The sequence below is a fragment of the Dendropsophus ebraccatus genome, chromosome 9 (assembly GCF_027789765.1).
Source record: "Dendropsophus ebraccatus isolate aDenEbr1 chromosome 9, aDenEbr1.pat, whole genome shotgun sequence".
Classification (NCBI taxonomy): Eukaryota; Metazoa; Chordata; class Amphibia; order Anura; family Hylidae; genus Dendropsophus; species Dendropsophus ebraccatus.
The window spans coordinates 73,266,579-73,283,472 of record NC_091462.1 but is presented as its reverse complement, the minus strand read 5'-3'; the positions used below and the strand labels follow the sequence as shown (position 1 = coordinate 73,283,472).

General features: G+C 43.5%; 1 protein-coding gene across 3 annotated transcripts in view; it reads right to left on the bottom strand.

Annotated features, from left to right (window-relative positions):
* The window catches only part of CARD11 (caspase recruitment domain family member 11), a 103,861-nt gene that overhangs the window by 10,029 nt on the left and 76,938 nt on the right, over positions 1–16,894 (bottom strand). For 2 of the 3 annotated variants that reach the window (XM_069983634.1, XM_069983633.1), the window contains exons 7-17: positions 13,121–13,246; positions 11,689–11,886; positions 10,993–11,154; positions 10,648–10,696; positions 10,062–10,174; positions 8,689–8,792; positions 8,563–8,597; positions 8,062–8,194; positions 7,060–7,261; positions 4,304–4,430; positions 1,502–1,742 (exon numbers count right to left, since the gene is read on the bottom strand). In XM_069983634.1, the coding sequence (XP_069839735.1) occupies positions 1,502–1,742; positions 4,304–4,430; positions 7,060–7,261; positions 8,062–8,194; positions 8,563–8,597; positions 8,689–8,792; positions 10,062–10,174; positions 10,648–10,696; positions 10,993–11,154; positions 11,689–11,886; positions 13,121–13,246 (1,490 nt within the window). The remainder of the gene's footprint in view (positions 1–1,501; positions 1,743–4,303; positions 4,431–7,059; positions 7,262–8,061; positions 8,195–8,562; positions 8,598–8,688; positions 8,793–10,061; positions 10,175–10,647; positions 10,697–10,992; positions 11,155–11,688; positions 11,887–13,120; positions 13,247–16,894) is intronic. The other variant, XM_069983635.1, reaches the window with a different exon arrangement.

The following is a 16,894-nucleotide window of genomic DNA, read 5'->3' as shown; positions in this document are numbered from 1 at the left end:
GGGAAGACACAGGGGGGCTATATATAACTGGGGGACCACACAGCGGGGCTATAGACTACTGGGGCTTCACAGAGGGGTCTATATACTACTTGGGTCAGCACACAGGGGGTCTATATACTACTTGGGGTGGCAGAATGGGGTCTATATACAACTGGGGGAGCACACAGAAGGTCTATATCCAAGTGGGGGAGCACACAGGGGGTCTATATACTACTGGGGGAGCACACAGGGGGTCTATATACTACTGGGGTAGCACACAGGGGTCTATATACTACTGGTGGGGCACACAGGGGGTATATATACTACTGGGGGAACATACAGGGGGTCTATTTACTACTGGTGGGGCACACAGGGGGTCTATATTCTACTGGAGGAACACACAGGAGTCTATATACTACTGGTGGGGCACACAGGGGGTCTATATACTGCTGAAGCAGCACACAGGGGGTCTATATATAACTGGGGAGGCACACAGGGGTCAATATACTACTGGAGGAGCACACAGAGGTCTATATACTACTGGCAGGGCACACAGGGGGTCTATATACTACTGGGGGAACACACAGAGGGTGTATATACTACTGGTGGGGCACACAGGGGGTCTATATACTACTGGGGGAAGCACACAGGGGGTCTATATATAACGTGGAGCACACAAGGGGTCTATATATAACTGGGGGAGCAAACAGGGGGTCTATATATAACTGCAGGCAGCACACAATGGGTCTATATACTGCTGGAGGAGCACACAGTGGTCTATATACTACTGGGGGAGCACACAGGGATCTATATAATACTGGTGGAGCACAGAAGGGGTCTATATACTACTGGGGGAACCACACAGGGGGTTTATATACTACTGGAGGAGCACACAGGGGTCTATATCCAAGTGGGGGAGCACACAGGGGGGTATATACCACTGAGGGAGCACACAGGGAAGCTATATACAAGTGGGGGAGCACACAGGGGGTCTATATACTAGTGGGAGAGCACACAGGGGGTATATGCAACTGGGGGCAGCACACAGGGGGTCTATATACTTTTGGGGGAGCACACGGGGGGCTATATATAACTAGGGGAACACACAGGCGTCTATACACTACTGGGGGAAGCACACAAGGGGTATATACTACTAAGGGGAAGCAAACAAGGGGTATATACACTACTTACTACTGGCGGCTGCGCACAAGGGGTATATACTACTGGGTGCAGAGGTCTATTGTTGTGGAGTGCGTGTCGAGGGGGGGGGGGCAGACATAACTTCGCTTGGGGCCCCAGAAAAGCCAAGACCGCCCCTGCATTTAAGTGGTTAAGTAACCAACATTAACATGATTGTTGATATCAATCCTTGGCGGTGAGTGCTGGCTGCTGATAGTAGTTTCATACTGCGGTCATGTGCCATAAGTGTTAACAATTTACACATATAATTTAGCATATCTTACGACTGTTAAGTAAAAAAAAACTCTTTGCAAATTGGAATTTTTTAGTAAATAGCACACACCTGCTATAGCTAGGTATAGTTCCATAGTCCATGTTTCTGTCAGTAAACGGATCAATTCTGGCACACAGCCACTCATATCTTCCCTGATGCATGGTATCAAGAACATGAACAATTTCATCACATTGTACGGACAATGTACAGCTGTCCAAGTGGTTTGAAATGTTTAAATTCAAACGGATAAAAAATGAGTCTCCTGAGCGAATTTTTCCTTCTTCAAGATCTTTCAGCAGTTTTCTGTAACCTGTAATAGTCAAAGCAAATGAGTACACTTGGGTGGATAAACAGATATAAGTCCCTTTTACTCATGAATACTGGCATATTTCTAGGCTGTAGAACCAGATTTCACATATAGCAAAACCAAACCACAGAAGTCAACTTCCTAGGGTCCTTATAATGGCTCGCCATACTCCGATGCCCCCAGGTCTTAATGTTAGAGCAGGATAAGAACACCCAACAGTAATGAAACAAGGAATGCATACAAGCTTGAATCAAGTCAGAAATAATGTGTAACTAATCACAAGGAAGATTTTGGTAGACAGGGCAGTAGAACCTGCAGGTTGATTGAGCGACCACTTACTGAAGGGGAATGCAGCATACAGGAGCAGATAACTTGTAGGAGTGAGAAACTAATTAAATAGGATCATTGCAAATGACACGAGTTGTAGTATTTACAACTGCTTTGTGCAAACCACTAATGGACAAGAATGCAGGCACATGCAGGCAAAAACAATCATACAACCTATGGCTGTATCCATGTTTTCCAGGACTGCATCTAACTTCTTCAGTCACCGTTAATCAATGATACCATATATTGTTAGCTGCCAGAGGGGCAAGGGACTGATTCTGCTCAGAGCCCACCCCCAGCAGAACAGAACAGCAAAAGCACTAAGGGATCACAGAGAAACAAAAAAAAGAAAGGGTTTATATAAGCTATAAACATTTACATATAAAAGAGTACATCTCTGTACTCTTTGTGTGACAATTATTCTCCTAATTTCTAATTATTCTCTTAATTTCTAATTGAAACGTTTAGGTGGATACTTAAAGTGTAGAGAAAAACTTCTGACATGTCACAAAGACACGTCATATATTTTGATCGGTCGGGAGCCTGTCAATGACATTGTGCAGCCCTCTTTGCGGACACCATAACATGTCTGAGAATTTACCTGCTAGCTGTCAGTGTGTGGCCTGAAAAGAGTCACAGTGTACAGTGTACCAGTGTGTAGGTGTCTGCAGTGGTGCTGCTTTTTAGGCCGCACACTGCCTCCTTGCAGGTGTAGACTCGCAGCATCTACACCATGCATATAGAACAGCTAAAGAAGTTGGATGCAGCCTTAAGACTGCCTGGAAAGCATGGATACAACCTATGGCCCATGGATTTATCCATGTTTGTGTTTATACCACGACCAATAGGAAGAAGTCTGTGCCCAACATGTTCTCTCCTAGCTCTGTGTCACATGACCTGGACAGCCACAATTCTATGCAGTCGAAACCACGTCTATGTGTAGCAAGCATGGCTTTCAACTCGTTTCCCAGTGGTTTGGTGATTTTGCTGGCAAAATTGCATGAGAAACATTTTGGCTTAGGGTCCATTTACACAGAAAGATTATCTGATAGATTATCTGCCAAAGATTTGAAGCCAAAGCCAGAAACAGACTATAAACAGAGATCAGGTCATAAAGAAAAGCCTGAGATTTCTCCTATTTTTAAATCCATTCCTGGCTTTGGCTTCAAATCTTCCTGTGTAAATGGACCCTAAATGAGGCCAGTTACCCCGGTTGGTTTAACCCTCAGTTCTTAATTTTTACGCAAGCAGAGAAACAGTAACCATTTATCATGCCATGTGCTGGAAACATGGTAACAACATTAACCGCATTACTAGGATATACAAAGTCAAAAATAGTTTTTTAAATTTCAGACAACTGATAATGGCAAATCTTTTTAGATGTCAACCTTATATACACCAAAGCTTTGGATTATTCACCACAGAAGTATATTCAGCCACCAGAATTAAATATGCCTAGTGATGGATATTATCCATTCCGGGTTTAACAACTGCAAAAATCTTGTGAATGTTGCTACTACTGGCTGATGCAACTGTCCCAAGCTCTATTAACTCTCTAAGGGCCCTATTCCACGGGACGATTAACATTAAATCGTTCGAATCTAGACGATAATCGTTCGTTTGAATAGCAGTTAACGATTATCAACCGAACAAGAAATCGTTGATCGTTTAATAAGACCTGGACCTATTTTTATCGTTGCTTGTTCGCACATCGTTCGCATTGAATAAGATGTCGTTCAGTTGTTCGCAGTAGTGACGACAAGACGACCGCAAGAACGACCATAAGTAACGATTATCGTTCCATGTAAATGGGTGAACGATTTCAGTTCTTTTGCAATAGCGGTCGTTTGGATCGTTTATCGTTAACGATTATGCGAACGATAATCGTTCCGTGGAATAGGGCCCTAAGGCTCCATTTACAGAGGAAGATTACCTGACAGATTATCTGCCAAAGATTTAATGCCAAAGCCAGGAATGGATTTAAAAAGAGGAGAAATCTTAGGCTTTCCATTATGACCAAATCTCTTTTTATAGTCTGTTTCTGGCTTTGGCTTCAAATCTTTGGCAGATAATCTATCAGATAATCTTTCTGTGTAAATGGACCCTTAGAGCATGTGGGACAGCATCATGACAGTAGCTCCTTAACCATTTTATTAGTGTTAATTTGTAAATATTCTATTAATGAAAAAATAAAATTGCATAAAATAGACATAAATTGTATCATGTGCATTATTTACCTTCATCATTAAATTTATAGTGCACAGTGACTGGTCCTTTACACCTTTGAATAGTCCAGTGAGCTTCTTCTTTAGTGCATGCATCCATAGGAACAGATTGTTTTCTTCCTTTAATACAACCATCTAGCTGTAATTGTAAAGATAATATTATTAGGCCCAATATAAATGTCATCTAAGACCTCACACTTCCTCTATTTTTTTTAATAACAGATAACTTCTCTCAAGCCAGATGTTGAAATGTTCAGATTATTAATAGTGTATCACGTTTCCTTACTGCAACCTACTTGCTTCATGTTTCGGCTGAGTGGTGAATGAACACTTACAACTTACTCCACTGTCATTTACTGCTGTTTAGATTAAACTCCGACTTTTGGTGTCAGGAAGTAGCTGCAGATCTGGCCATTAGCTGTAACAATGTTAATGATCTTCCACATTGCACTTTACAAAAGGGCATGCTAAATCACACAGTTTATCTGTTACGCTCCATACTTTTCTCTGAAATGTAGTGGATTGCAAAATGTTCAAAGTGTATCTGCCCATATAATAAACCCTGACTTGTGAAAGTTTCTGTTCCTCATATCTGTACAGTATTTCACTTTTGGGTGCAGTAATTTCAACTTCAACGCTAACTAAAGCTAAGTACATTGGTCACCTACCTGCATACAAGTACTGTATATCTATGTATATTCTTGCTCTCATCAGCCTCTCCACAATAGCTAGGCTTACTTATGCTAATCCAAGACTATGACAAGACTATGTGGACTATGAAAAATTACAGGGTGCTCAGAAGATGACAGGAATATGAATAGTACCAACAAAACAAAAAGGGAAGGCCTGTCATATATACTCACTGGCACACCGAACAAATGAAGAAGAAAATATGTATCTTTATTTCACATAAGTCAAAGTAACAAACATCACACTGGGACATAAACAGATAAAAACATCTAAAAAACACACAAAATACATCAAGGGGGCCCCACTACACATAGGGAAAAGTCCGCAGGACACTCCGCCAAGCAAAGATGGAAAGGGTTAACCCCTGAGGAAGTTCCCAGTGAGAAACAGAACGTGTGGGAAGCAGTGGACCCCGACATGGACCTTCTGACAATTTGGTGATATTTTGGTAATTTTTTTGGTTATACCTGCCCTTGCTTGTTTTGCACATCTTTTGGTAGTTTTTCTACCTCATCACCATTGTTTACAGTAGTGGGGCATAGTTATCACATTAGATTCATTGGTTAGATATGGTCCTTGCCATCTTTGCTTGTCGGAGTGTCCTTGGGGCTTTTCCCTATATGTAGTGGGGCCCCCTTGATGTATTTTGTGTGTTTTTTAGATGTTTTTAACTGTTCATGTCCCAGTGTGATGTTTGTTACTTTGATTTATGTAAAATAAAGATACATATTTTCTTCTTTATTTGTTTGAAGTATATATGACAGGCCTTCCCTTTTTGTTTTGTTGGTGCTTATGCTAATCCAGTTATGGCATTTATTTGCTTTATTAGGTTAGAACACAGGCTAAAATTCCTGATCGGAAGGTGTTTACTATACTTTTAGTACTAGCAGCTTATTTTAGCAATTGTCTGTTAAGCAGTTACATGTGTGAATCATTAGCATGTTTGCACAGTCTTTTTGTAGAAGGCTCAGCAGTAAGGGGACACCTAAGGTATGTTCACACTACGGAATTGGCAAGGAATTTGCCAATTCATTGGGCGCATTGAGCTTGAGAAATCCCATTGAGTCAGTGGGACAGCCAGAATTTCAAGCGGAGTCTGCGGCGTGATCTTCACTTAAAATTCTTTGCCGATTCCTTAATGTAAACATACCCTAAGGGGGAAACATCAATACCAGCATACCGGTACACCGGACTCCCCATGTCCCACACTAAATTTACCAAGAGGCACATGTGGCTCAGTAAATTCGGTGGATCTGTAGCATGATAAATCAGATGCAGGAGTAGGGCGCGCATCTGCAATAGTGTTAGGTTTACTATTGATAAACTCCGACCAATGGGAAGTGCACAAATGTGCAGATTTTCTCTTGAGCAGCCAGAGTGATACAGAAGAAGAAAAACAGCTTGAAATAGATGTCAGCAATGCATGATGGCTACTGTGTGCTCGGCTGCCACTCTATTCACTTACTATGGGACTGCTAAAGACAGCTAAGTACAGTGCTCAGCTATGCCTGGCAGTCCCATAGACAGTGAATGGAGTGGTGGTTGAACATGCACACTCCATTTACTCAGAGACAGCCCTTTTCTTGTGACCATCCTTGTAACTTTTGACCTTGAGATAACTCAAAGTTTTTGCGGGGGAATAAAGCTTTTGAACCTAAATACATAGAAAAACATGGGGGAGGTTTATCAAACATGGTGTAAAGTGAAACTGGCTCAGTTGCCCCTAGCAACCAATCAGATTCCACCTTTCATTTTCCAAAGAGTCTGTGAGGAATGAAAAGTGGAATCTGATTGCTTGATAGGTGCAACTGAGCCAGTTTTACTTTACACCATATTTGATAAATCTTCCTCATGGTTTTCAGTGGTGGATATTCACTTTAAAGTTGACTCTTAACTTGACTAGTAAAATATGTCACATTTTCATGTTTATATTTTAAAACTTATATCTTTGAATATCAAAGTTAATCTACATTATGTTCTTATCTTGGAGATGATATTTTACCACATACACTGTATTGTCTAGATGCATTAAATTAAATTCTAGAATAAGAGAATAGAAGACGATTTGCTGAGCTCACCATTATAAGCTGCTGTCCTTCCTTTAGAAGAGCCCTTTCGGCTCCTGATCCTGGCGTCACTGAACTGATGAAAATCCCTCTTTCATTACCACCGATCAATGAGATTTCCATCAGGAGGTTATCTCCATCCACTGTTGTGTGGTTTACAGGGTGACTGATGCTTCTGATTCGTCCTGTTGAAGTTACAGATGGCCGAAAGGGTCTGAAAAATCAGAAACATTCATATAAATATGAGAGAAAGTAATATAAACCTTAAAGGGATCATTACTTTTATGCTGCCTGAACCACAAGTCATTGGCCAGTCCCCAGCAGGTTCTCCCTGCTCTGCCGGCCTTGTTTGATAGATCAATACCTCTTTGGGTATAGGGATAGATCTATCAATCGTGGCAGGGAGAAGACACTGGGGACCATCCAATAACTTTTGTATAAACCAGCATGAAAATGGATGACATGTTCCCTGTAAAAACAAAGGGATATTTTAAATACTCTTCTCCCTTTATTACTCTATTATTTGTAGGCTATAATTGGTCAGGAAGGAAATGAATATGACATCTATCAATGTAAAAGTAGGTACCTAGCCAGCGTTGGACTGGGGTATCTGGGGCCCCCCAGAAGAAATGATCCAGGGGGGCCACCAATGAAGAACCAGTGAGAAACAACATGTCAGTCAGTGTTTGTGCAGGTTCTAAAGCTGGGGGCCCAGCGGAGGATCCTCCAGTCCTCTAGTGGGCCAGTCCGACACTGCACCAAGTCGCATATAACAGAATATTGAATGGTAGCTGCTTTTGTTTCTGTAAAGGTTCCCATGCTACTGTAACTCTGATATTTGAATTTCCATAGACTAAAATCTACAGATATACCAAGTCAGGTCAAAATATATTATGGCAAAATACAAAACCACACCAATAACACTACTGCAATTTGTCTACCAGGCACACCATAGCTCAATGAATTCAGCAATGCACAACATCTATGACATGCATCCACACGCTCTGGCATTACCTTTCCAGTGACAGCTTTCTGAATATAGAATTAACTTGTTCAAGATCATAAATGTCCATACACTCTGACTGGTGTGAAGATGATGATGAATGAATAGATGGAGCACCACAGGAGAATTGATCATGAAATTCATCTGAACATGTGCACAAATACATAATAGTTATTAGCCGAAAACGGGAAAAAAAACTTGATTAGTCATAGCATGTCATAGCAAGTCAAAGACAGGTAAAATGAATAACGTTGATTTTCACTTTACAATTCCTCCTGCCGATTCTGTATGTAAGCACATATATACACAGAGGCACCCAACTTATGGAAAAGTTGTGCACCCATATGCCTTGTCTGGACAAAGACCTAAGCATTTTGTCTGTCTCAATAAGATGTCAGACAGCAAATCGGATCCCTCAAGACAGAGCTTGTCTTTAAACAACTTGCAGCTAGAGCTGGATTTAAAATTCTGCCAACCTAATATATCCCTTGCTTGAACATGTCAGAACTCACCATCTTCTATGCTGTCATTGTCATCATCAGCAGGACTGTAACAGAATCAAGAAGATACAGATAGGTCAGTTATTTATATGACTGACATACATTTTTGGAGTCTGATAACATGTTTAGACTTCTGACCTGTATGCAGGTACATCTTCTTTACTTCTTCTTACAATAGAGTCATTTCCAGGGGGTTCTGGTGTGGTAGACATGATACTGTAACTGCGGTTTTTCAATGCGTGCTGCAAAAAAACATACATACATTTGTGATTTAGTCTGTTCTATATATTCTAAGGCAAAATAGCTGAAGTAGAGAATATTGTGCTATACAGTAGTAAAGCAAGCTATAGTTCCCTGGGTATATCTGGACCTGAGGAAGAGAAGAATATTTCTTGAAACACGTTGTCTGCATTCGTATAATACAAATCAATATCTTATTCCTAATACCTGCGTCTGCCTGTTTATTTTAATCGGGATAATAAGGTAATAAGTTGCTGCTAGAAAGGACTGCCAGAAGTTTACCAACTGAGGGCCTATGGCATCAAGGTATGCCTTTGATATGATAATATCTAGGGTGCAGGTGACTTTTCTCGACCTATGACTCTGACCTACTTAGCCATATCAAAATGAAGACATTCGGTAGAAGACCTATGGTGAGATTTAAAAAATGGTTAGGTTAAAGTTTAGGTGGACATTCACACTAAACTGAGCATGTGTATATAATTTAACTGTGAAAGTTCCCACTGCAAGACAACTCTTATCTCAGCTTATCTATGCCTTATTATTCTTTCTTCTAGACATTAGCTAGCAGATGAGAGTGGGGTGTCCCTCATAAGCATTAGAATCCTGAAATAGGAAGGGGTACATAGGGAATACTTGGTAACAATAGCCACTAAACACAACAATACAGCAATATAAACTAAATAAACAAACAAATCTTCCAAACCGACAACAATACAGCCAAGTATTAGATTTTTATTATGTATTTGTCCATTACACGTATGTGTTCATTTTGTATAGTATAGTCATATTGTACTTGTTATACATAATTTCTGGTATTATGGAAAAATTTAAACTTAGAATTAAAAATAGTCTATATTCATACTTCTACAGTAAAGACCAACTGGAATGCGATTTTACAGAACATTCATGTTTTTAATGTATTTGTTATTTAATAACCAGAACTATGGTCACATATGGAAAACCATATGTCATTTCTCACATTACAGGTTCCTCCTTCTGGCCCATGAAACCAACTACTGTTTTGTTGTTCCAGTTGATTTTCTAAATTTTCCCAAAAAGGTTTCAAACTAAACAAAGATATAGGGGATGGTGATTTATTATCCTGGCACAGTTTTGCCCAGTGTGAATCATGGTGAATATATGTGCCACCTCAGCTTCCTCAGATTTGCTGAATTAATAAGGAGGTATTTGCCTCTGAATAAATCCGGCTCAGCACACATATACTTTACTATCCCCCCATTGTACATAACTGCATTCTGTGGTAATACCTTGGATATATCAGTACTGCTGATGAGTGTGTTGTTGAATGAACCAGATCTATGGAATAGTGTATCTGTCTGACCATTCTTGTAGTCGGCCCGGCTATCAGGATCCTCAGCTGCTGAATAATATGAGATAAATACACTCAAGTAGGTATAAAGCAATGTGTTTTATAAAACAAGCATTAGAAAAGCCAGCCCACATAAAAAAAAAACAGATTACTACAATGACCATCTGTCCTCTGCTCCCCCAGACAACCCCTTTTAAGAAGTGGACAATTATAGCATATGGATTAGTATCAAGGAAGTTAATATAACTTCTCAATGGTTTTGGTTCAGTAATTGTATTTATTTTTTGTTGCCACCAAAATATAAAATACAAATAGCAACAAATCACAGATCAGCTTTCATTTCTCGGGAGGACTGTGATTGGTTCCTATTTGTCTGAGACAAGAATATGTCCAACTTCTGTCTCGCACATATTGTTAAATATGGGCCTTTATGTCTATAAAATACAGAACGCTCTGTAATTGGAAATATACAAAGACACAATTGCGCATATACCTGTTTCATGCAAAATAACTACACATCTAACCTTGAAATTCGATCTGTTTATTGGAATTTGGAGACTTTGCTCTTAAGATCTGTGAACCAAAATGAGAGTGACATTAGTACTTCAGAGCTCAAGGGGGTTTGCCTTCCTCTGGATCAACACAACAGGGTAATAGACAGAACTGAATGAATTCTTTATATGTCTTTTTCATTCATATGGAGGTACTAGTAAGGAGTACTAATACAAGCTGATCAATAATAAAGAAAAGATAGTGCCCTTTTGAAAGTAAAAGCTGGCTCTCCTGGCCATGTATTTGCCTCTTCTAACTGTATTATTTTATTTCTTTCTATCTCTATGTGGACTATATGAAGATTGAATAAAACAAACTTGTGGAATGCCCTTTATGTTCATCCTTCTCTTTTTCTTTGAGACATCATTGAAGAAATATTTATCATCGGGAGATCCCATGGAATCTGATGAGTCTTCAGCATCCTGACCATTTGTCTTTGAGCTTGGGGGCATGACGATATGTAGATTTCTTGGCAAACTCTATGATAAAAAGAAAAATGGAGAGCCATATCAAAATGAAGTCATTTGGTAGAAGACCTATGGTGTGATTAAAAAGTATGGTTCGGTTAAAGTTTAGGTGGCCATTCACACTAAAGTGAACATGCATACATAATTTCATTGGGAAATAAGTGCACAACGCAAGACAACTCTTATATCCCCCTATCTATTATGCCTTATTATTCTTTCTTCTTGACATTAGCCAGCAGATGAGAGTGGGGTGGCCCTCACACGCATTAAGACATCAGTCAATCCTGGCAAAATTGTCAGATTTGGACAAATGTAATCTAGGGTACAGACGTTATATAGTTGTGTGTATAACCTTTAGATGATTTCAGTCAATTACAGCTATTCCACAAATATGGTTCAAGGTAGGTGCACATAGCTACATAGATTGTAATCCTAAATTCTGTCTTTTCTATATCACATTCTAGTCTAATGTTCTGTATTCTTTAAATAGATGGGGGAAAAAAATGTATTTCCATATTTTGGTACTGTTCTAGAAAAGCTATTCACCTGATCCAAAGCAACTCCGTCTTTTAGCACTCTTCTAAGTTTACATTCCAGATTCACAATTCTTGCCTCCTTTCTGACCATCTCAATCCTAAGTTCATCATTCTTCTCTTCCAGCTCGCGGATCTGCTTTCTATACTTATCTTTGTCTATAAGGCATTGGGAGCACTGTGTCTGGGCTTCATCACGGGCACGATATGCCTATTATGAGAGAATGCAGAAGCATACACATATGATACAACTTTATTATAATATATAAGAATCCATCATTTAGCCAAGTGAGCTCTACAGTGAAATGATGCAGAATGTGATGCTTCGGGGCAATACCATTTAGTTGAAAACCCAAAGCAGTAGAAGAATGTTCACAGCGATAGTAAAAACAGAGCAGAATCATCTTTCATGTCCTTAGGACGACCTTTCAAAAAGTGCTGAGCCTTTTCTACCCCAGTTATAGAGTGATCTAATAATAAAGGAAAAGCAGTTGACATTAAAGTGTACCTGTCATGATTCTGGCTTCTAAATTTCCGTCTGCAGACACAGCTCCCAGCGAAAGTTCAGGTTGCCATGAAAACATCCTAAACATCTGTTTGTTCAATGCACAAGCCCCATTAAGAAGAATAGGGCTTGTGCAAGTAACTCACGTTTCTATGGCAACCCAAATTTACATCTACAGATGAAATAATTAGAACCATGACAGGTATGCTTTAAAGGGAACCAAACACCTCCCAGTTAAAGGATGAACCAGTTCCAGTACTTTATAACTGCTGGAAGTTTCCGGCCAATGAAAGCAATTTAAAAAAAAATCTTTAATCCTCGTTCCTGGCTTCTGGCATCTAGGCATTGAGGCAGAGCTGCAGCGGCATGTAGTCACACTGCTTCTGCCCTCCACCTAGCCGCTCAAACTTGATTTGCAGCCTGATCACTGGTCTCTTCATTTAATTTCCTATGCCAATAATACAGGAATGGCTGGGAGGAGGGCAGAGACAGCGTGACTACATGCCGCTGCAGCTCTGCCTCAATGCCTAGGTACTGGGAGCTGGGACTGAAGATTAAAGATGTTTTTTTTTTTTTAATTGTCACTCTACCAGAGATCTCCAGACACAGCGTCGCAGAGCTGTGCCCCTCAGCTATGAGGTACTGGGGTTGTTTCACACTCCACCAGGGAGGTGATTCATTTCCTTTAAAGTGATTGATGTATCTTGGCAAACCTTTGGACAATTACATTTTGCCTTTTGTGATGTCTCAAAGTGACTACAGCAAATGTTGAAATGTAAACACCTGATTTACAGCAGATGATTGCAGTATACAAATTTAATAGAAGCCTGTTGAATCAGGCTGTCATGGCACAGTAAAAATGTCAGTCTCTACAGTTTGTGCAGCATTTATTGTAAATTGGTACAGTGTAAAATTATCATAAAATTTAAGACTTAGTTACCTGATCCCGTTCCTTTTCAACCTCCTCTAACTGTACCATAACAGTGTTCATGCGGTGTTTGTACATCTCACAGTCCTTTGCCAGAGTAGAACACTTTAACTCTAAGTCCTCTTTCTCCTCCAAGTACTAAGGAATAAAGAATCAGTAAGAAAAAAACAACTAATATACATTCAGCGCAGCTAAACTATATTTCCTATACCTAATATTCTAAAGACGTATTATAATAAGTAGCATTACCTTAGAGAAATAATAATCAAGTCAAACAGTACACAGAGGTAACATTTGCAAGATGCCAACACGGTTCTAGCTTGAACAGCTCTTACTCATGACAATAATAATCTGTTTCACTATTCTTTCTTAAAATTACCTAGAAAATGTATCTGAAAAGATTATATTGGGTCTGTTACAACCCTGATGGGAAAAAGGCATTACATTTACAAATTTTTTATAGGTATTAAAGTAATACTGTATTCAGTATTACTTTACCCCCCCAAATCCCGGGTACCCTCTGTCTGCTGAGCTGAAGTCCTTCCCGGTCGTGTGTTCTAAAAATGTGCCCTGTGCTTGGTAAATCCGCAGCACCTGAGTCAATGAGGCATGGCCTAGAGCGTCCGGGCCCTAGGCCTGCTTGTTACGGCCGCGGCGGCGTCCTGTGCTCCGGACCGCCGCCGCGACCTCTCCATGCAGCTGCCGGGGTCCATGTACAGGGACCCGGCGCTGCTGTTAGTTCGGCCCCGGGGGGCGCCTTACCTCGCCCCGCTCCCGTCACCCGCTGTGCCGGCCGGCGCGCGCGTCCCCGCCTCCTAGGGCGCGCGCGCCGGCTGTCTCAGATTTAAAGGGCCAGTCCGTCCCTTATTGGAAGGTGCTCTAATCACTTCCTATAAATTCCAGCCCTGCCCCTCTACAGGTGTTGGAGCCTCTACATGCTTCCCATAGCGTTTCCTATCCGCTACCTGTTCCCTAGTCCTTGTTCCTGATTCCTATCCGCTACCTGGTCCCTAGTCCTTGTTCCTGGTTCCTGCTCCCCTGTCACACCATTGCTCCTGTGTTCAGCCTGACTCCTGCGGTTACGCCTACAGGCCTCTGCCAGCACCATCTCCTGCCTACTGCTCCTGCCACGCCTCGCCCGCCGTCACTAGCAACCAAGCCAGGGGTAGCGACCTGGGGGTCGCCTGCCGCAGCAAGTCCATCCCACCTTGCGGCGGGCTCTGGTGAAAACCAGCGGCCCCTTAGACTCCGCTCCCTGGTGAGGTTAGTGCCATTGCTGGTGACGGTCCAGTGGATCCACTACTCCAGGCGTTACAATAGGCTCCAACCATGGATCCCGGCGAGGTGCCTGATATCCGCGAAGTAGCCCGAGTGGTCGCCCTACAGGCGCAACAAATCCAGAAACAGTCGCAGCAGATCCAGCAACTCACTGCCGCCCTACAGCAGCATACTACAGCCCAGCGCACACCACCTCCTGCTGCTTTTTCTACACTTCGACTGGCTCTCCCAAGCAAATACTCTGGTGACTCCAAGTTGTGCAGAGGATTCCTGACTCAGGAATATTGAACTTTTAAGTAGTCAGTTTCCCACCGAGCGCTCTAAAGTGGCTTTCATCATCAGCCTATTGGAGGGTAGAGCTCTGGCCTGGGCCACGCCGCTGTGGGACCGAGATGATCCTGTTGCTGCCAATCTCCGAACCTTCCTAGTCGAGTTTCGCTCCGTCTTTGAGGAACCTGCCCGTGCCTCTTCAGCTGAAACTGCTCTCCTCAACCTCTCTCAAGGGAGCTCCTCTGTTGGTGACTACGCCATCCAGTTCCGCACCCTGGCGGCAGAATTAGACTGGAATGAGGCCGCTCTAATAGCCACCTTCAAGAAGGGCCTGTCCAGTCGGGTGAGAGACGTGCTTTCCGCCCGAGACCTACCTACCTCCCTGAACGAACTCATCCTACTGGCCACCAGGGTCGATACTCGTTTTTCTGAGAGAGAGGAGGAGGTCTGGCATGAACGGCGACTAAGCCTGTCCCGTCGCCATCACCAGCTGGTGCCGGTCTTCCAGAATCCTGACGTTTCGGTGTCCCAGTCGACTCCTGAGATTCCTATGCAGGTGGAACGGGCTCACCTGACGCCTAATGAAAGAATTCGTCGTCTGGAGCTGAATCTCTGCCTCTACTGCGGTGCTTCGGATCACTTTCGGCTGAGATGTCCTCAACGTCCTCAAGCGTCCGGGAAACGCCAGCACCTAGGTCCGGTGGGAGAGGTCTCCCTAAGTGTGAATGCCACCTCTACAAAGTTGTCTGTGCCAGTCTCCATCCAGACACCCTCAGGACAAACTCGCCAGACTACTGCCTTTCTCGATTCTGGGTCAGCAGGCAGTTTTATTGCAGCTACATTGGTCCAGAGATGGCGGCTACCCGTGACCCCACTAGCCAGACCCCTGACTATCTCCTCGGTCACGGGCGAGATTCTTACCAACCATGTGCACTACCAGACCGCACCTCTAGTCCTCCAGGTGGGCACTTCACATCAGGAAAAGATCTCCTTCTACGTCCTGCCCCATTCTTCTTCCACCATCCTCCTGGGACTCCCTTGGCTGCAATTACATGCCCCTAAGCTGGACTGGAGAACCGGGAAGATTCTTAGTTGGGGTCAGGACTGTTCCAACCAGTGTCTGAGGTCACCTCAGCCCAAGTACTCTATGTTGTCACCCGACCCCGCCAAGCCTCTATCCGGCCTACCGGCAGAATACCAAGTCTTGCCTGATGCCTTCTCTGCCACGGAGGCGGACTCTCTACCACCTCATCAGGCGTACGATTGTCCCATAGACCTCCTTCCTGGAACTTCTCCTCCACAAGGCCGGGTGTACCCTCTCTCGGTACCCAAGACTGAGGCCATGTCCTCTTATATCCGGGAGAACTTACAGAGGGGTTTCATCCGCAAATCCACATCCCCTCGCCACATAGGGATGGACTTCATCACTGATTTGCCTCCATCTGCAGGCAAGAAAGAGGGGGAGGCCAAAGGGGGGGGGGTACTGTTACGGCCGCGGCGGCGTCCCGTGCTCCGGACCGCCGCCGCGACCTCTCCATGCAGCTGCCGGGGTCCATGTACAGGGACCCGTCGCTGCTGTTAGTTCGGCCCCGGGGGGCGCCTTACCTCGCCCCGCTCCCGTCACCCGCTGTGCGGCCGGCGCGCGCGCGTCCCCGCCTCCTAGGGCGCGCGCGCGTCGGCTGTCTCAGATTTAAAGGGCCAGTCCGTCCCTTATTGGAAGGTGCTCTAATCACTTCCTATAAATTCCAGCCCTGCCCCTCTACAGGTGTTGGAGCCTCTACATGCTTCCCATAGCGTTTGGCCCAGCTCCCTGTTGTTCCTGTTTCCTATCCGCTACCTGTTCCCTAGTCCTTGTTCCTGATTCCTATCCGCTACCTGGTCCCTAGTCCTTGTTCCTGGTTCCTGCTCTCCTGTCACACCATTGCTCCTGTGTTCAGCCTGACTCCTGCGGTTACGCCTACAGGCCTCTGCCAGCACCATCTCCTGCCTACTGCTCCTGCCACGCCTCGCCTGCCGTCACTAGCAACCAAGCCAGGGGTAGCGACCTGGGGGTCGCCTGCCGCAGCAAGTCCTTCCCGCCTTTGCGGCGGGCTCTAGTGAAAACCAGCGGCCCCTTAGACTCCGCTCCCTGGTGAGGTTAGTGCCATCGCTGGTGACGGTCCAGTGGATCCACTACTCCAGGCGTTACACTGCTACGCCTCTCCTTCGTTCAGCTCTGCCCTCCTCTTCATTTGTAAC